At 42.3% G+C, this 20,168-nt stretch overlaps 1 protein-coding gene across 3 annotated transcripts in view; it reads left to right on the top strand.

Annotated features, from left to right (window-relative positions):
- The window catches only part of ST6GAL2 (ST6 beta-galactoside alpha-2,6-sialyltransferase 2), a 101,649-nt gene that overhangs the window by 54,389 nt on the left and 27,092 nt on the right, over positions 1-20,168 (top strand). For all 3 annotated transcript variants that reach the window (XM_007534770.3, XM_060187603.1, XM_060187604.1), the window contains exons 2-3: positions 2,980-3,957; positions 18,901-18,998. In XM_007534770.3, coding sequence (XP_007534832.1) covers positions 3,036-3,957; positions 18,901-18,998 — 1,020 coding nt within the window. In that variant the 5' untranslated portion in view covers positions 2,980-3,035. The remainder of the gene's footprint in view (positions 1-2,979; positions 3,958-18,900; positions 18,999-20,168) is intronic.

Below are 20,168 nucleotides of genomic sequence, written 5' to 3' on the forward strand. Positions count from 1 at the left end.
CTCCCGGGGTGGACATTTTAAGGGTTGGGAAGTGGAAGAGGCTGGTATAAACCTAGTTGCAGGTTCCTCTTCTTATCCAAGTGAAGGAGATATATTTCCCACCTCTCCATGAGAAAATGGACAAGGAGTATGTGTCCATCTTTAATTGTTACAGAGGCAAAAGACAAAATGTTATTTTCTTCATTGGCATATTGAAATACTTAAGGTATTGAAATTGTGACATTTCAGCCCTTTGTGTAAAGGAAAAGCTTAATTTCATGATACTATGAATGATTGAAAAAATCACAAAGCATTAATACATTTCCTGTTGCATAACTGCTTTGGAAATCTCCAAGTACAAGGCAGGGTTGAAAATCTGGGGGCCTGGATTTATTTCTTCTTGTGATTTTTTTTTTTTTTATTGCCACCAGGGTTATTACTGGGCTCAGTACCAGCACTATGAATCCACTGCTCCTGGTGACAATTTTTTCCTTTTTTTTTCTTTCTTTCTATTTTATTAGATAGGATAGGATAAGCTGAGAGGGTAGGGAGGGGAGATAGAGAGGAAGAGAGAAAGAGAGAGACCTGAAGACCTGCTTTGCTACTCTTGAAACTTAGCTGTTGCAGAACTAGAGCCCACATCCTTGTACATGGTAATATGTGCATTCAACTGGGTGTGCTGCCACCTGGTCCCCTCTTCTCCTGATGATTTCTGCCCTTCCCACCAGCTAAAGGAAGATGAGTGGTGGGAAAGGAGGAAGGGGAATTTTATCCAGCCTTAGCTCATCCAAAAAATTAAATCCTTTGGCTGATATTCAGTTTCAATATTTTTTTCTCATCTTCAAAAACAGCATATATCTTCCAAGGTGATGCTGATGGAAGTATTGCTTTTTGTTGCTGTTGTTGTTCAGAATCTGAGCATGAGCACCAGTGGTTGTATTCTGACCACGGCTCATGTGCTTATGTGTTAGTAACAGTCAGCTTCTGCCATGGAAGCCCTCACCGAGTGACTGGAAGGTTTTCTGTCTGATCTCTTCCCATCAGACTCTCTCTGAGGCTCTGGTTTCTGCTAACCGACTCCCCTCACCCAGTGTTGCTTATACCCACTCTCCTTGTCCCTGCCTGAGAGACTACAGGATAATCTCTATTAGCTCCAGCCAGCTTGCTGATTATGCCACAAAGATGGCTCTGTTTTTCATTTTCTGGGACTAGACTTATGTTCCTGTGAACTTCTTATTACTGCTTTGTTGTTTCCCTTCATATTAAGCAGTTCACTACCCACTATGAAAGAGGACTTCCTTCTCTTTAGCATCTGGTACCTTCCATCTCCACCTCCTCTTACCCTTTCTCTACTGGAGGCTCATCTAGAACAAGCAGTCACTCCCATCTCCTTTATTTAAAGTTGCATGATACTGCAGCCCAAATGCTGGTGCAGTGGGTGAAACACTGGCCTCTCAGACATGAACTCCCGAGTTCAGTCTCTGGCATCTCATATTCTCATATGCCAGAGTGATGCTCTTGTTCTGTTTCTCATAAATAAATCTTTTTATTTAATGTCAACATCTGTTCTTTTATTTTTTAGTAGTGATTTAATAATGATAAACAAGATTGTAAGGTAACAGGGGTACAATTCCATACAATTCCCACCACCAGAGTTCCAGCCCCTCCATTGGAAGCTTCCCTATTCTTTATTCCTCTGATGGCATGGACCAAAATTCTTTATGGGGTGCAGACAGTAGTAGGTCTGGCTTCTGTAGTTGCTTCTCTACTGAACATGGATTTTGGCAGGTGGATCCATACCCCCAGCCTATCTCTATCTTTCTCCTAGTGAGGTAGGACTCTGTAGAAGTGGGGTTCCAAGACATATTGGTGAGGTCATCTGCCCTGAAAGTCAGGCTGGGATCATAGCAGTATTTGCAACTTAGTATCTGAACGGTGGTAAGATATAAAGCAGGACAAATTGTTTAAGAAACAGGAACCCAAAGGTAGGAATAAAGCAGATGAAACTAAGAGTCTTCAGGTGGGAAGAAGCTAGGAAGTCTATTTTAGGTATATTCCTACAATATAATGTTAGGTATGACTTTAATTTTTGCCTGAGCCTGACAGCTAAAATGAAGGTGGGCTAAAGGTATTGTCTGGGGAGACGATGTCAGAGTTGAGAATAGGACTAGAAAGCTAGAAAGGGCAGAAATGGGAAAGCTAGAAAGGGCAGAAATAAGGAAAGTATATAAATACCATTAATGTTTCACCCCATTAATCTGAGCTAGAGCCGTATCTATTCATATTCAGCACAGGAGCCTTTGTAACCTCTGGACAACATCCTTTCTCTTTTATTCCATCAGAGAGTCAAGTGAGGGTGAAGCAAGAGGGGCATTATTTAGGGTTTGGTTGAAGTTCAGAGAGTACCTGGCATACTATTTGCCCGCTGTAGTCACTGACACATGAGCCATGTCAGACTATAGAATTTCTGGAGTGCTCCAGGCAGCCTCTTCAGTCTGGGGAGGGACTGTGAACAGTCACTCTAACCACCTGACTGTTGTCACCCCTTGGACACTGCACAGTCATGTGACTACAGTGAAGTGAGCTTTGTTCCTCTGTTGGTCTGATCAGAGGGAAAACTGTTGAACTCTTGTTTTACTTCTACCAAATGGGAATTGTATAAATCCAATTGCAGGTAGAAGTTATAGGAATGGCCCCAATTAGGCAGTGTCAAGGTGGGGAGACATGTACTCCTGAGATAGCCTGAGAGTGTTTCTAAACATATACCACTTTACTCTTTCCTGAATCTCTCAGCCGAGAGGTGACAAGACCCCTTGTCTTTGCAGGGGGTAGGGTTGGAGGTAGAGGGAGATGTTTGACACCTGAATTTAATCTCAGCTCCTCCCAGCCTCTGATGCCTTTCCATCCATCTCTGCAGAAGTGCTTGGGCATCTGTTGTCAACAGCAGAGTCTGAGCAGGTGTCTTCCTTTGGCTAACTCTAGCACCTGACTGTTTTTCAGGTTTGATCCACCTCACATTGCCATAGGACACAAGGTGCTGACCCCAGGGACCTGCCATGAAACCTCACTTGAAACAATGGAGACAAGGAATGCTGTGCGGAGTTTTTGCTTGGGGGCTCCTCTTTGTGGTGATTTTCATCTACTTCACTGAAAGCAACCCTGCTGAGCCTGTGCCCAGTTCCTTCTCCTTCCTGGAGACCAGGAGACTCTTGCCCATAATGGGAAAGCAGAGAGCCATCATGGGCGCCATGCAGGCACCCTCCCTACCCGAAAGCCTGGACTCCAACAAGGGCTTGCTCAGTGGGTCCCGTCCTGGCCCCTTCCACACCGGGTGGAGTGAATTACAGAAATGGGCACAGGTGCCAGATGGGTTCGAAAGTGAAGAAGAATTCTTCTCCTCCCAGATGAGGAGGAAATCTCAAAGTGCTTTCTACCCAGAGGACGACAACTACTTGTTCGCTGCTGCTCAGCCCAGGTCTCTTGGCCACACGCAGGGAGCCTTAGGGCCCCTTTCCCCTAGGGGCCCAGGTCTTCAGGAGCAGAGACGGAGAGTGAAGAAAAAGCCTCCAAGAATAGGAAGGAGCCCTGCGCTGGAGGAGGGCGATGGTGATGACCAGCTGTACCCTTCCATGTCCAGGGCCTTCCTGCACCGGCTGTGGAAGGGGAACGTGTCCTCCAGAATGCTGGCGCCCCGCCTGCAGAAGGCTATGAGGGACTACCTCCGCGCCAACAAGCACGGTGTGCGCTTCCGGGGCCGGCGGGCAGTGGCGCGCAGCCGGGCCGAGCTCCTATGCCAGCTGCGGGCCCGCGTGCAACTGCGCACCCTGGATGGCACCGAGCTGCCCTTCTCCGCCCTTGGCTGGCGCAGGCTGGTCCCCAGGGCGCCTCTCAGCCAGCTGCCCCTGCAGAGCCTCCGCAGCTGCGCTGTGGTCATGTCCGCAGGTGCTATCCTCAACTCCTCCCTAGGGGAGGAGATTGGTGAGTGTCCCGTTCTCCATCTGCCCAGGTCTTCAGCCTTGTTGTCAGGGACCTGGATAAAGAGGTGGTTGATTGTTTTATTTATTTGACTTTTTTTTTTTTTACCTCTAGATGAGGGGTTGGGTGGGGGCGGAGAGAGAGAGAAGGAGGGACAGCACCACTCTGCCCCACTTCTGGTGAAGCTTTCCCCCTGCAGGCTGCCACTATATGGTGACAGGAGGCTCCAACTCTGGCCCTTGCACATGCTAATGTGTGTGCTAAAGGTGTGTTCCCTACCTCAGATCCAATCTGCTCAAGCTAATTGCAAGGCTGTGCCAGTGAGCAGGCAATTCAGCTCTCTGCACTCATTGATCCATTCAGCAAACATGTATTTGACTGCTTCTACATGCTTAACTTCTGTACAAGGTGCTAAGAATGCTGATGGGACTGGCTCACACACTTGACCTCAAGGGCAGCATCTAGTATAGACTCACAGTAGCCTGTGTTGGTTTTTTCTTTTTTTTTTTTCAATCATCTTTATTTATCTACTGGATAGAGACAGCCAGAAATTGAGAGGGAAAGGAGTGATAAGAGAGGAAGGGAGACAGAGAAACACCTGCAGCACTGCTTCACCACTTGTAAAGCTTTCCCCCAGCATGTGGGGACTGGAGGCTCAAACCTGGATCCTTGTGCACTGTAACATGTGTGCTCAACCAGGTGCACCACCAACCAGCCCCCCACTTATTGGTTGGTTTCTAACTCCTCCAGATGTGATGTTCAAGGGTGCTTCCCATTTGTTAGAAAGGACTAGTTACCACTCACTGTTTTAGCACCTAGAGCAGAGGCTGATATTCCAGAATTTTTTAAAATAATTATGTCCCATTGTAATCAGGCTCCACAACCCAGACCTCATGTTGTTCTTGAGAATATAGTTGAATGTATAAATGTTTAAAAATAATAAGTAAAAGCAAGACACACATCTGGCCTTGAGGTCTGGGGTCTCTGCATCCCCAGGCTTGCATTCTAGTGGGCTTATAGTAACCCTGTGTGTGACATGTGCTTATAGCCAAACCTGAGGCAGCTGCCTGCACTTTATTAGCAAGAAAGAGTGGTGGTTTAAGGGGCTTTGGGGTAAAGGAACCTCACAGTTCTTTGTCATTTCTCGAGAGCTGTTATTAGTAAGGTAAGATAGGATTCAAGTCATACTTGAAAGCAAGCAGTAACTTGCTTCTGGTTTTGTTTGTTTGAAACACCTTTACATCATCCTTGAATATCTGGGTTGCTCTTGTATGTCAAGGAGGATTCCCCTGTTCTTTTACTGTGGCATACAAATCTTTGACCAGAGTCATGTAAACTCAGTTTGGTTGGTTCAGAATTTGAAGTGCACTGGGAAATACATATTTCTAGGGAAACGTGAAATGTCAGTTGTGTCTTTGTTGTCCCTAGTCTCCAAATTTGTGGTGTGGGCATGCAGTATGAAGCTTTGTGGTTAGAATTGTCAAATTGTATTGTGGTAAATAGTGCAAAGCACACTATTTCTATGCCTTAAAATAGGACTGAGAACTTAGAGTCATGAGCAAAGCAAAAATTTTACATATATATTATATATATGGGTGCAAGGGTATAAACCAGCAAGCACGCCAAAGGCAATCTTCAGAGCTTTTTTATACATTATTGGACATGAGAACAACCTATCCTGTTCCCCTTTGACAAGAGGGAGTTGGTTCACAATCTAACCACCTTCAGGAAAAGGGGGTGGGGGCAGATATTAAGAGGGACTATAGTGAGAAAGGAAGTGTAAGGAAGGGGATTTTGGCCAGGACAATGTGGCTATACTGAGAAAGACAGATTGGGGAAGGGTCTTTTGGCCAGGAAGTCTGAATTTACAATGTGGCTATAATGGGAATAGGAGATTTAGGAAGGGGCTGGGAAGTCTAAGCTAATTTTGAAGAAAAACAAGGCATGGTTGTAGTCACATAGACATGTCTGTAGTCAGACACTGATGTCAGATAGACATCAATGAAAAGGCTACAACCAACAGGGCTATTTTTCACAGTATCTGAAAAAGATGCTTGATTTTTCTTTTTCTTTCTTTTTTGCTACCAGGTTTATCACTGGGGCTTGGTGTCCACATGACTCCACCACTCTTGGTTTGGTGACCTCCTCCCCCCACACACCCACACTCTAGATTATTGAAGGGATATATATATATATATATATATATATATATATAGAGTGAGAGAGAGAGAGAGAGAGAGAGAGAGAGAGAGAGAGACACCACAGCTCTGCTCCACCACTTCCCTTTATGCAGGCTCTCCTGTGTGGTGGCCAGGGACTTGAACCTAGACCCTCCTGAATGGCAATGGTGCACTCTACCAGGTCACCCATCTGCCAGCCTCCCGAGAAATTTGTAGAAGGTTTTTTTTTTTTTTGGCTTACCTCAGACCCTTTGAAATAAGCTTTGTGTGTCTAAAGTGTTAAGACTGTGTAACTGGCATGATTCAATTAGTAGTATCCAAGTCTTTCATTTTAAGAAGCTAATAGCTCTGGTGTAACCTCAACACTTGGCTTGTGGCAGCTGCTGACATTTTTGCTTCCTTCTCAATGGATCTCAGATGAATCTATTAATACCTAGTTGCTAATGGCTTTCAACAAATTGGAAAATTGGGTCAGGCTCTACCATTTAGCAAAATTCTTAGTTACTAAATATGTCTACTTGTAAAGTAAGTGAAGATCCAAAAACTTGCTTGCAAAAGGCTGTGGATGGTCTTACAGAATCTGAGGGTAGAGCTAGAAAATTATGTGGAGTTAGCTCCAGGTCAACCCTAATGGTGGCGCCCGGCAGGTGTACACTATCCCTGAAAGCAATGGATGCTTCTGGCTCTGGAGGGAAATCTGTTGAGGCCAGGAGCTACTGATTGCCCTCTTGCTCCCCCTACTGGTTGCTCAGGTGGGCAGTGCACTCCTATTTCCTCCCTTCTGTTACCCTGAGTCACTGCTGCAGTTGTCTCCAAGAACAGTGTAGCAGTTTGTAAACACCTCCACTTTTGACTGTCTTACTGAAAAGTAAGCTGAAGTGTTTTGGAAACAAGGAACATTCTTTGATTGAGTCATGAGCTGATCTTCTTTCTCCCAGAGGTATAAGTAAGAATAATTTGACAGTGAGCAGTCCTGTGGGAACACAGGAGAGAATGGACAGACAGTTGCCTCCATAGAGGAGAGCAAGAGTTTTTGGAGTTGAAATGCACATTCGAGGAAGTAGGGGGGGGGGGAGTGGGTGTGTGGTCTTGTGGGAATTGGGGCATAATTAGTTCTTTATGGCAAGTGTTGAGGATGACTTCAAACAAACAAGTACGACAGGTGGTGCCACACCTGGTTGAGCACAGATGTTACAAAGTGCAAGGACCCAGGTTCGAGCCCCCAGTCCCCACCTGCAAGGGGAAAACTTTGCGAGTGGTGAAGCAGGACTGCAGGTGTCTCTCTGTCTCTCTCCCTTTCTATCACCCCTCCCTCCTGGCTATCTCTATCAAATAAAGATTTTAAAAAATTAAGAAACATCAAAAAAGAGCAAACTGCTGGGGCAGTGTGCGAGGGGCTGGAGAAATAGATCATCCACTAGTGAGAGCATGCTCTTCACAATGCACTACAACCTGGATTCGAAACCCTGGCAACCGCACCAGAGCACCATGCCAAGGAGAAGCAATACAGTGGGGCCTTTTCTCTCTGCCTCCCTTCTTCTCTGTCTTTTACCTACTATCTGGAGAAAAAAAAAAAAGGATAGAACCTTCTGGGGATAGTGGAATCATGCAGGCATGAAGTCCCAGCAAAGCCCTCGTGGCTAGAGGAAAAAAATGCCAGAAAGCAGATCATATAATTATCCAACAAGTGTGGATTATTTATTGACCCCCAGATATTAGACTGTTCATCACAAGTGCTACAAAACTGATAAGGCACAGGCTGAAATCTCAAATCCTTTGTGGTCTACAGGTGAAGACAGACAATTCTAATCTCCTGGTTAGGATCAAAAGATGTATAGAACAGGCCAAGGTACAGTAATAAAGTATTGGACTCTCAAGCATGAAGTCCAGATTTCTATCCCCAGCATCACATGGGCCAGAATGACGCTCTATCTCTCACTGTGTTTAATTAATAAATAAATCTCTTAAAATAGACATGTTCTGGGGGAAAAAATGCCAACAGGATCCTAGCACAGCAGGGAGACAGCTGGCATGTGTGAGCAAGAGATCACTCAATGAAAGGCCACGTGTCACTCACAGACATCAAACCCTCTGTTCGTAGCTATCAGATGCCACATATAGAGTGCTTGTTGCAGACAAGGCTTTGTTCTTATGGGTTAGCTCTTGACTGCCTTACAATCCTAAGTGATAGTGCTTCCTTCCTACAGAGAATGAAGTGCAGGCCCAGAAATGTTTGAATGGAATTCAGGCCCCAGTTTCTGGTCTCCAGATCTTCCAGCTCTGATCTCTGGATCCAAAGAGATCTCTGAAGCAGGGGAAGCAGTGGGCCAGTTTGTCATTGTAGGTCATTCTAGAGCCTAGATCTGAGAACCTAGGTGGAATGCTTTGGATTGCAGGACTTTTGGAGAGAAGAGAGGTGAAGTAATGTAAAGAAAGGCATGCTGGTTATCTAGACACTGGAGGCTCTTCTTCCTTGCTGTGGTGTGTTTTGTGTTGTGAGCAATGGAGTAATGGAAACAGAACAGGAAGAAAACACAGAAATAGTAGCCAAGGAAGGACAGTGACTTCGTTTTGTGTGTATCTCCTGGTTGGCTGCCCCTTGAGGTTATTTTTATTGCCTTGTTTAAATTTATTCATCAGAAAAAGATAACCAGAGGACCACTTTGACACATGTGGTGCCAGGGATCAAGCTCAGAACCTTACAACTGAGCATCTAATGCTGTATCCACAGTGCCACCTCCCAGACCATACCTTGAAGGATTTTAATTTTCCTTCCCTGAATGTACTTGGCCTGGCTCTGCTCTCAAAGTCAGTGTGAAAGGACTCCAGGCTGAAACTGTTGTCTCGCAAAGTGATGTTTCACTTGATTCCCTCTCTGACAGTTGTCTGATCTCTGCCCACCTTGCTAAATAGAGATGGACAGCTTCCTTTCCTAGGCATATTGTTATGAAGAGGAGCAGGCCTGCAAGCATTTACAAAACTTGTCTGCATGCCTCTTTTCCCAGCTGTGTCCTCTATCATGATCCCACTCTGTTCATAGCCAAGTTTAAGGCCAGTGAAGTCAACACTGCCCCTCTCCAGAGACATTAAGCTAGATGGCATCTCTGTCCTCTGTGCATGGTGGAGATAAAGAACACTTTTGACTCACCTCAACGGAAGGGCAGTGGCATCTAAGTGTTTCTTATGTTTTCATTTTAAGGAGTGATGTGGTTGATTTTCTGCCTTCAAAACATACCCACTCCTGTACTCATAATGCTTCTTCTTCTTCTTCTAGCATTTGCCCTTCTTCCATAGCCAGTCAACAGCATCAGGTTGAGCCTGATGTAAAGTTTCAAGACCTCCTTTGAATCTGGAGAGGTGGCAGTCGTTGACTATGTGGGTCATAATGCTCAAACACAGAATCATAAGATGAAAATCCTTTTTCTTTCTTTTTCTTTTTCATTTTCTCCTTTTCTTTTTGCAGCCAGAACTTTCCTGAGGCCTTGTACTTACACAATTCTACCACTCTTAACAGAACGCCTTGTTTTCTTTTTCTTTTTTTCCAGATAGAAAGTGAAAGACAGAGAGGGAGAAAGAATAAAGAAAGGAGGAGAGACTCCACCACCTGTGAAGTTTCTCTTGTAGTGATCCCAGTTGGTGGCCAGGACCTCCAATCTGGGTCCTCAGACATGGTAAAGTGTGTGGTTTACCCCCAACACCCATGTCTTCCTATTTTAAATTGGCTTAGCATCAGCTTCCTTTTTTCTTTTATTTTCTTCTCATTCTCCTCCTCCTCCTTCCCTCTCCCCTTCTTCCTCCTCTTCCCCTCCCCTTACCTCCCCTTCCCCCTTTCTCCTCCACCTCCTCCTTTTTCCCAGAGCACTGCTCAACTCTGGGTTATGGTGATGGTGGCAATTAAACTTGGGGCCTTTAGAACCTCAGGCATCAAAATCTTTTTGCATACCCATTAAACAATGTTCCCAACCCTTGGTTTCTAATACAAGATTTTAGGAATGTAGTGTCTTTCTCCTCCCTTTCAGTAGCCACTCTAGAAAACTAAACCTAGCTCTTGTTTAACTGTTGACATTGGTCCTGATGATATTTGCCCAGATTAGTAATGGTTAAACTACTTTTTCACAAACTTTCAACAAATCCAGACCCAATGGTCATAGTTTTCATGGTATGTCTCCCTTCCAACTAAGAAGTAAAAGAAGTGTGTCTATGGGAGCCAGGCGGTGGCTCAGTGGGTTAAGCGCACGTGGCACAAAGCGCAAGGACCAGCATAAGGATCCCAGTTTGAGCCCCCAGCTCCCCACCTGCAAGGGAGTCGCTTCACAGGCAGTGAAGAAGGTCTGCAGGTGTCTATCTTTCTCTCCCCCCTCTGTCTTCCCCTCCTCTCTCCATTTCTCTCTGTCCTATCCACCAACAATGACATCAATAACCACAATAATGTTAAACAACAAGGGCAACAAAAGGGAAAATAAATAAATCAATATAAAAAAATTTTTAAAAGAAGTGTGTCTGTTTCACTATGGGTGACCATGATGAAGCTGTAAAAATTGTTAGTTGTTTGTTTGTTTTACTTTTGTTTGTTTTTTATCAGAGCATTACTCAGCTTTGGCTTATGGTGATGTGGGGGATAAAACCTAGGACTTCAGAGTTTCATACATGAGTTTCTTTGCATTACCATTATGCTATCTACCCCCACCCAAATATTGTTAGCTTTATAGCATCCCATTGTTTTAGAGAGTGTGTGTGTGTGTGTGTGTGTGTGTGTGTGTGTGTGTGTGTGTGTGTGGTTTTTGGTTGGTTTGTTTGTTTTGTCACCAAGGTTATCAGTGGGGCTTGGTACCTAAATGACTCCACTGCTTCTGGTGGCCTTTTCTTTCTTCCTTTTTCCCCCATTTAGATAGAAGGTGAGAGACAGAGAGGGCATGGAGGGAGTAATAGAGAAGTAAGGAGAGACATCACAGAGTAAGTAGTTCCAAATTTCCTGACCCTTCCCCTCTGCGGGCACTCTTACTTGGTGGCCTGGGACTGGAACCTGGAACCTCATGATGATTAACTGTTCATTCTACTGAGTGAGCTGCCTGCCATTCCCAACTACATGTGCTTGTTAAGACCAAGAGGGAAATAATGTGAAACACCAGTATGTGTATCACTGTACCACAGAGATAAGCACTTTTGTAATATGAAACAGAATTTTCACTTGAAATCAATGACTGACAGACCTCATTTAGTCATGGCTATTTGGCAGGTTTTCTTTTGTTTTTTTCCTCACAGAGGAATTAAGTGAGCCTGCTACTTCTAAGGAAACAACTGACAGTATTTGTAAAAACTCAAACTTTCGGGAGTTGTGCTAAGTACACTTGGCACAAAGCGCAAAGAACTGGGGTAAGGATCCCAGTTTGAGCCCCCAGCTCTTCACCTGCAGGGGAGTCACTTCACAGTTGGTGAAGCAGGTCTGCAAGTGTCTATGTTTCTCTCCCCCTCTGTCTTCCCTCCTCTCTCCATTTATCTCTGTCCTATCCTACAACAATGACATCAAAAACAACAATAATAACTACAACAATGAAATAACAAAGGCAACAAGAGGAAAAATAAATAAATTAAAAAAAAAAACCTCAAACTTTCAACCCTAAGCTTCTAGAGGCATCTTAAAGTTAAAAAAAAAAAAAAACTACAAGATTCATGATAATGTAAAGTAATTGATTCTTTTGAAGACTTTATAATGAAATGAGTAAGTATTGGGAGATCTGGGTAAACTTAGTTGAAGTCTCCAAATGACCATTGCACAATGTCCCAAAATTGCGTATGGGCGTGTTGTCTATTTTGAGAGGGAGGGAAGAAGTGGGTTTTAGTGTAACAGTGTATAAATTCTCTGATACTGTTTTATATCCACAGTGTAACTACCTTAAAGAGGCTAGCACCTGTCAAGTATTGAACTCTAAAAGAAGGATATCCCCAGTAACCTAGAGACTTGAAATACTTCTTTTTAAAAGAGAAAAGTAACAGTTGTATAGGCAATTTGTATAGCTTTAAATTCTGAAGTATAGGATTTACATTCTATGTTAAAGGATTGGGAGGATTGAGGGGGATGGGGGGAGAGAAGAGGGTTTCATATGACTTCACACGACAAAAATCTTGCTTCTAGATGTCTTCCCTGCCTTCAGATGGTTTCTCTGATAAAACTGTTATTTCTGGGAATATCCTTAAAACTAAGTAATCTCTATTCCTTTTTAAAAATATTGATTTTTATAATTTTATTATGGAGTTAGTGACTTTACAATACAGTTATTGAGACATGGATACAGTTTCTCATCTCTGCATAATGGGTGTGTGCAAAACACTCTCACTCCATCTTAAGTCCTTTTCTGTCATCATGCACCACCACCCCAAAAAATGTCCTCCAGTCCTCTTCCTGCCCTCCTTCCCCAGAGTCCTATGCTTTGGTGCAGTCTACCAAACCCAATCCATGTTTGAGTTTATGTTTTTTTTTTCTTTTCTTGTGTCTGAATTTTAGCCTATGACTGAGATCACTCAGTATGTATCCTTCTCTTTTTATCTTCTCTCACTTAGCATAATTCCTTCAAGTTTCATCCAAGATGAAGCAAAGATGACTTCAGCATTTTTAACAACTGAATAGTATTTCGTTGTGTATTTATACCACTTTATTAGCCACTCATCTGTTTCTGGGCATCTGGATTGCTTCCAAATTTGGGCTATTACAAATCGTGCTGCTATGAACATAGGAGTATACATCTCTTCAGATAGGTGTATTTGCTTCTTTTGAATATATCTCTAAGAGTAGAGATATATTCAGGTGATGAGGTGGGTCCATTTCTGGAGTTCTGAGAAGTCTCCAGGCTGCTGCCATGGAAAATGGGCAAACTTGCATTTCCAACTAGATTATAAAGAGGTTTCTTTTTCCTCACATCCTTGCCAACACTTGATAATTCTGTCATTTGCCATGTCTGACATCCTCACAGGTACAAATTAGTATTTCATTGTAGTCTTAATTATTTTTTAGAAACAATTATTTACTAATGAGAGGGAGAAAACTAGAACATCACTTGCCTATTCTATTCCAGAATAGAATATGCAAGTACTCAAACTTGAAATTGCATACTTGAGAGTCCAGTCAACACCACCATACTTATAACTTTTTTTTTAAGTAAAGTAAATTTATTTTTTATCAAAATGGAAGTGAACAGAAGGAGAGAGTTTCTTTCTTTAAGTTTATTAATGATATAACATTTATTTACAAATTTACATGTCAACAGGGGTATAAATCTACACTACTACCTCTATATGTCCCTCTCCTTTTCCTCCTCTCTCTCTGGGTGCTGATGGAGCTGGAGTTCAGAGCCCTCTTACCTTCTTCCTCTTGTCACTTCTCCCTGCTGGGAGTATGGATCGAGGTTGTTTTGGGTGTACAGAAGATAGGAGTTCTTACTTCTTTGATAACTATTCCACTGCACATGGGCATCTTACAATACTTTCTTTTTATTACTTTCTTTATTGGGGAATTAATGTTTTACATTCAACAGTAAATACAATAGTTTGTATATGCATAACATTTCCCAGTTTTCTATATAGCGAAACAACACCCACTAGGTCCTCTGTTATCCTTTTTGGACCTGTTTTCTTCTGCTGCCCCACCCACACCAGAGTCTTTTACTTTGGTGCAATACACCAATTCCAGTTCAGGTTCTACTTGTGTTTTCTCTTCTGATCTTGTTTTTCAACTTCTGCCTGAGAGTGAGATCATCTCATATTCATCCTTCTGTTTCTGACTTATTTCACTTAACATGAGTTTTTCAAGATCCATCCAAGATCGGCTGAAAACGGTGAAGTCACCATTTTTTATAGCTGAGTATTCCGTTGTGTATATAGACCACAACTTGCTCAGCCACTCATCTGTTGTTGGACACCTGTGTTGCTTCCAGGTTTTGGCTATTACAAATTGTGCTGCTAAGAACATATATGTACACAGATATTTTTGGATGGGTGTGTTGGGTTCCTTAGGATAGATCCCCAGGAGAGCAATTGCAGGATCATAGGGCATGTCCATTTCTAGCCTTCTGAGAGTTTTTCAGACAGTTCTCCACAGATGTTGAGCCAATTTACATTCCCACCAGCAGTGCAGGAGGGTTCCTTTGACCCCACACCCTCTCCAGCATTTGTTGCTGCTACCTTTTCTGATGTATAACATTCTCACAGGAGTGAAGTGGTATCTCATTGTTGTCTTTATTTGCATTTCTTTGACAAAGACTTGGAGCATTTTTTCATGTGTTTCTCGGCCTTTTGGATCTCTTCTGTGGTGAATATTCTGCCCATGTCCTCTCCCCATTTTTGGATGGGGTTATTTGTTTTCTTGTTGTTGAGTTTGGCAAGTTCTTAATGTATTTTGGTTATTAGCCTCTTGTCTGATGTATGGCATGTAAAGATCTTCTCCCATTCTGTGAGGGGTCTCTTGGTTTGGGTAGTGGTTTCTTTAGCTGTGCAGAAGTTTTTTAATTTGATGTAGTCCCATAGGTTTATGCTTGTCTTAGTCTTCTCTGTAATTGGATTTATTTGACTGAAGATGTCTTTAAAATTTATGCAGAAAAGAGTTCTGCCAATATTTCCCTCTAAGTATCTGATAGTTTCTGGTCTAACATCCAAGTCCTTGATCCACTTGGAATTTACTTTTGTATTTGGTGAAATATAGTGGGTCAGTTTCATTCCTTTGCATATTTAAACCCATTTTTCCAATACCATTTGTTGAAGAGACTCTGCTTTCCCTACTTAATAGTCTGGGTACCTTTGTCAAAGATTAGATGTCAATAGGTGTGGGGGCTTACTTCTGGGCTCTCAATTCTATTCCACTGGTCAGTGTGTCTGTTCATGTTCTAGTGCCAAGCAGGTTTGATGACAATGGCCCTAATACAATTTGAGATTTGGCAATATGATGCCTCCAGTTCTGTTCTTTCTTCTCAAGATTGTTTTGGCAATTCTAGGTCTTTTCTGGTGCCAGACAAACATTTGTAGCATTTGTTCTATTCTAAAAATATGGTTGGGATCTTGATGGAGATAGCATTAACTTTGTAGATGGTTCTGGGTAGTATATTCATTTTGATGATGTTAATTCTGCCAATCCATGAACATGGAGTATCTTTCCACTTCTTTGTGTCTTTTTCAATTTCCTTGAGAAGTGACTCAATATTTTCAGTATACAAGTGTTTCACTTCTTTGGTTAGGTTTATGCCTAGATATTTTATTGTTTTTGTTGCTATAGTAAAAAGAATTGATTTCTGGATTTTATGTTCTTCTAACTTAGTGTTTGCATAGATGAATGCCACTGATTTATATATGTTAATTTTGTAGCCTGACACGTTAATGTATTGCAATATTTTCTTAATTTTCAGTTATTTACCTGACTTTTCATAAACTTCAACTAAAGATATTGCAGTTGATTTGAAATTTTCCATTTTCCTTTTAATGTGGGAACATATTGATGGATAAGATCCCAGTTAAGAAACTATGTGGAAGTTGTCACAGGTTTTCAAACGTATAGAGGGGTTCTGAGACTGTAAAGAGAGCACCACTGCTTTGGATAAGTCTAATTTGCCTAGTTCAAATGTCATTTGAATTATTATAATAGGGGTCGGGTGGTGTCACGAAGATCTGGATTTGACCCCAGGCTCTCCACCTGCAGGGAGGTTGCTTCACAAGTGATGAAGTAGGTCTGCCGATGTCTCTTTTTCTCTTTCCCTCTCTATCTCCCCCTCCTCTCTCAATTTTCTCTCTGTCCTGCCCAATAAAATGGAAAAATTGACTGCCAGTATCAGTGGATTTGTAGTGCTGGCACTGAACCCCAGCGATAACCCTGGAGACAAAAGGAGGAAAAAGATTATGATAAAGCACTCTTAGTAAAAGGAAAAAAGATAATGGGGGCTCTATGCCTACACAATGCCTCCACTTCCAACAGTTTCTTCAAAATAAATTGTTTTAGAGAATGAGAGTTAGAGAGAGAAAGAGATAGACAGACAGACAGAGAAGGAAAGGCACTGCAGCACTGTTCCCTCATTGTGAAGTTTCCCCCCATAGGTACTCTTCATGCAAATGGTGACCAGGGAAAGAGTTCATTGAGTAGAGCCCAAGACTTTACTGCTTGAGGCTCCTGGTTCAACCCCTGGATGGCACCCCACAGATCATAGTGGTGTTCTGACTTCCCTCTTGCAGGACTCTCTGTCTCACAGGACATAAAGTGAAGCTTGAAAAAAAAATGCAAACAAATGCCTAAACTGTAAGGAAAATTGGAAGTGTTCACATGTTTTGACATCACTTATGCAAGGCATGAAGTACCCAGAGTCTAGAGATTGGCAATTTATTTTTTAGACTGGGTCATAAATATTTTAGGCTTTTTGAGCCATAGGATCTCAGTCATAATTCAGCTTTCATTACAGTCAATGGATAAACAAGTAGGCACATGTGTGTTACAGTGAAGCTATTCACTACTTAACTTGACAACTTCTGCAAAATGTTGCCTAACAGGATATTGTATGTAGGGTTTTTTTTTTAATGTCATGGCCTTTTTATATTAGTTTTTTCCCCCCGAATGTGTTGGATTTGGTGTTTAAGATTGGAATTTGAATTCTCCTGGACTCTGGGATTGTCAAGAAAGACACTTTTGAAAATAACTTCCTGAGGTCTGAGGGATAGTTCCCCCAGTAGAGTTCACAAGTTAACAAGTGTAAGGACTTGGGTTCAATCCCACAGCCACCACATGGGAGTACCTGCATAGGTGAAGCTTTACACTCAGTGGAGCACTGCTGTGGTTTCTCTCCTCTTTTTGTCTCTTTCTACCTCTCTTCCTAACTGACTCTCAACTTCTACATCAAGCAATAACAATGTAAAAAAAAAAATACTCCAAGAGTGGAATAATTATGCAGTCCTGAAGCACAAGAAAAAACATTCTTTTATTACCTATTTTTTTCACCACCATTATCACTCTGGCTCTGTGCCTTGATGATTCCACCACTCACAGTGGACTTTTTTTTTTTTTTGGCTTATTTATTTTTAGGTAGAGGATGACTGAAAGAGAGGGAGAGAGAGGCACAGATAAGGAGATACACCACAGCACTGTTCCACCACTCTTGAAGCTTCCCTTATTGTGTAGTGGCTGGGGGCTCAAACCCTGCATTTCTCACATGAAAAAGTGAACACTCTACAAATGTGCTATCTCCCCACCCCATAAAATATTGATTTATTAGTAGAGTTCATGCTCACTTTCTGCTTCTAGGGTGAATAGGGGGACCTCTCCAAGGGCACAAAACAGTTAGGGATGGAATGGGAGGACTCACTTTCTGAGGACACACTGCTCTGGCGACTTGTGTGGGGTCCCACCACTGCAACATACCATGACATCAGCCTCTTTGGCAGATCAGACCATCATTTTTTTTCCTGCACAAACTAATACTATTTCTGCGGGTTTAGCTTGAATTTTTTCAAGCCAAAGATAGATGGTAGACCCCCTGCAACCCCCTACCCACCCATGCAAACATATGCACACACTGCTGATTAACTCTCGTGGAAGACTGGTTTCTGGGAAACAGGTTAGCCAGCTCAGGGAATTTCAAGATATGTGTGTGTGTGTGTGTGTGTGTGTGTGTGTGTGTGTGTGTGTGTGCGCGCGCGCGTGCGCGCGTGCGCGCGCATCTAGCCTCCTTTGTGGTAGAAACTAAAATGTCCTACAGCCCTGTCCCTCAATAAAGTGATCAACTTACTATATCTCTCTCTCTTTTTTTTAATATCTATATTTATTTATTGGATGGAGACAGCCAGAAATCAAATGAGATGGGGAAATAGAGATGGAGAGAGACAGAGAAGCACCTGCAACACTGCTTCACCACTCAAAAAGCTTTCTCCCCGCAGGTGTGGACTAGGGGCTTGGACCCAGGTCCTTGTGCATTATAACATGTGCACTCAGCCAAGTGCACCACCACCCAGCTCCCTCTACCTCTTTATCTTCATCTCTCAGTTATCCTCCATGATATAGGAGCCTGTTCACACCTGAGCATCAGAGAACTTGGGAAAGTCTGACTGTCAAGTTGAGGGAAGGCAAATTTATGTTGTAGGTGAAGCTTCCCATGCACAGAGGTGGTCACTGTGAACTGCTCATCAACAGATGACTGGACAGAAAAGTTCTGGGACAGACACTTAATGGAGTATTATTTGGTAATTAATCAAAATAATATTCTTTGGGGAAAAAAATGGACAGAACTGAAGGTGTTTATGCCTAGTGAAGTAAGGAAGGAAGTAAAGGACAACTACGGGATATTTCACTCATGTGTGGAAGCTAGAGGACTGAAACATAGAAACTTGCAAAGAAAAAACCATGTAGTCTATCTGAAAGACCTCAGGTTATCTGCTATGGTGGTGAGTGTGGTGTGGAACTATACTCTTGTTCTCTTAAGATCTTATAAATCATGATTAGATGACTAGTAGAATGTAGCTTTTTAAAAGATAATACATAGACAATACTGATATTAAAAAAGAATAATGAGACAAATGAATATAATCCAGATGATGTCAGAGAGAGGAGGTGTCAGGACCTCATCTAAAATAAAGAATACACTGAAAATATATGCATACAAGTGTCTCAGCTCTTTAGTTGTGTTTAATTAGCTTCAGATACTGGATTTTTTTTTTTTTGCTTAATGCTTTTTACTTTTTTTTTCTTTTTTTCATTGAATACCCAGAGGAAAAAAAATCAGTACGTTTGTCACTTATGTGCCCTCAGATTCTCATGATGCAGTTTTGAGGTTCAACTCAGCTCCTACACGAGGCTATGAGAGAGATGTTGGCAGCAAGACCACCCTGCGGATCATTAATTCCCAGGTAAGTCAAGTGGAGTGTTTCATGGATGCACATTTTACAGAGAAATAGTTCAGCTGGGTGAGTGAATAGAAGTGCCCTAGTTATATAGGCGGGGGTATGGATCCACCTGCCAATGCACATGTCCAGCAGAGAAACAATTACAGAAGCAAGACCTCCCACCTTCTATACACTCAAAAGAAAAGAATTCTGGTCCATACTCCTAGAGGGAGGAAAGGACAAAGAGAGATGACCAGAGATCTCTAGGCCCCAATTCCACCAGGATGAAAAACATTTGTCACCAGGAATTTTTGTTTCTATACTATCACTGAAAGGAATGTGAATCTGTAAAACACCAGTGGAAGACAGCACTGTTTTGCTTATCTGACAGAAAAGAGGAAAAGATATACTCAGAAGTAGCAATAGGTGTAGATGTGCCTTAGAATGGAAGTGAAGGCAGGACCTTAGAAAAAACATATATATTTATTTATATTTAATTATAATATATAATATATAGTCAACTATTATCTATGACTTTAGGAAAACTATTGCAGTTTCCACTGGAGGGATACAGGGACACAGAATTCTAGTAGTGAGAATGGTGTGGCATTATACCCCTATTATATTGTAATTTTGTAAATCACTATTAAATCATTAATAAAAAAATTACCAAGGCAGGGTGGTAGCATAATGGTTATGCAAAGAAACCCTTATGCCTGAGGCTTCAAAAGTCCCAGGTTCAATCTCTATAGCACCATAAACTAGAGAGAAAAAAAAAAAAACTAGTTACACAAGACAAGACCATGAGCTTGCTTAGTTCTATGGATCTTGTAAAGGATAAGTGAGCAAACAGTGAGGGTAAACTAGAATTCTTGTGTTACATGAATGGGGGGGGGGGGGAAATGAGTGAATAAGATCAAAAAGAAAGATCAGAGTAGAGATGGAAATGTGTTCTTGTGGGATATGTGTAATTATAGACTTAGCTATTTATCTTTGGAAATGAGTCTGACAAAGAAGGAGTCATGGGAACCAACAGGTGGCTCACCTGGTGGAGAGTACATGCTACCATGTGCAAGGGTCTGAGATCAAGCCCTGAGCTTGCAGATGGGAGTACACACAGGCAGAAAACCTCATTAACAGTAGGACAGTGTTGCTGTCTTCTCCTCTGTCTTTCCTTCTCTACTTCTCACTCTC

The sequence above is a fragment of the Erinaceus europaeus genome, chromosome 3 (genome assembly GCF_950295315.1).
Source record: "Erinaceus europaeus chromosome 3, mEriEur2.1, whole genome shotgun sequence".
Lineage (NCBI taxonomy): Eukaryota > Metazoa > Chordata > Mammalia > Eulipotyphla > Erinaceidae > Erinaceus > Erinaceus europaeus.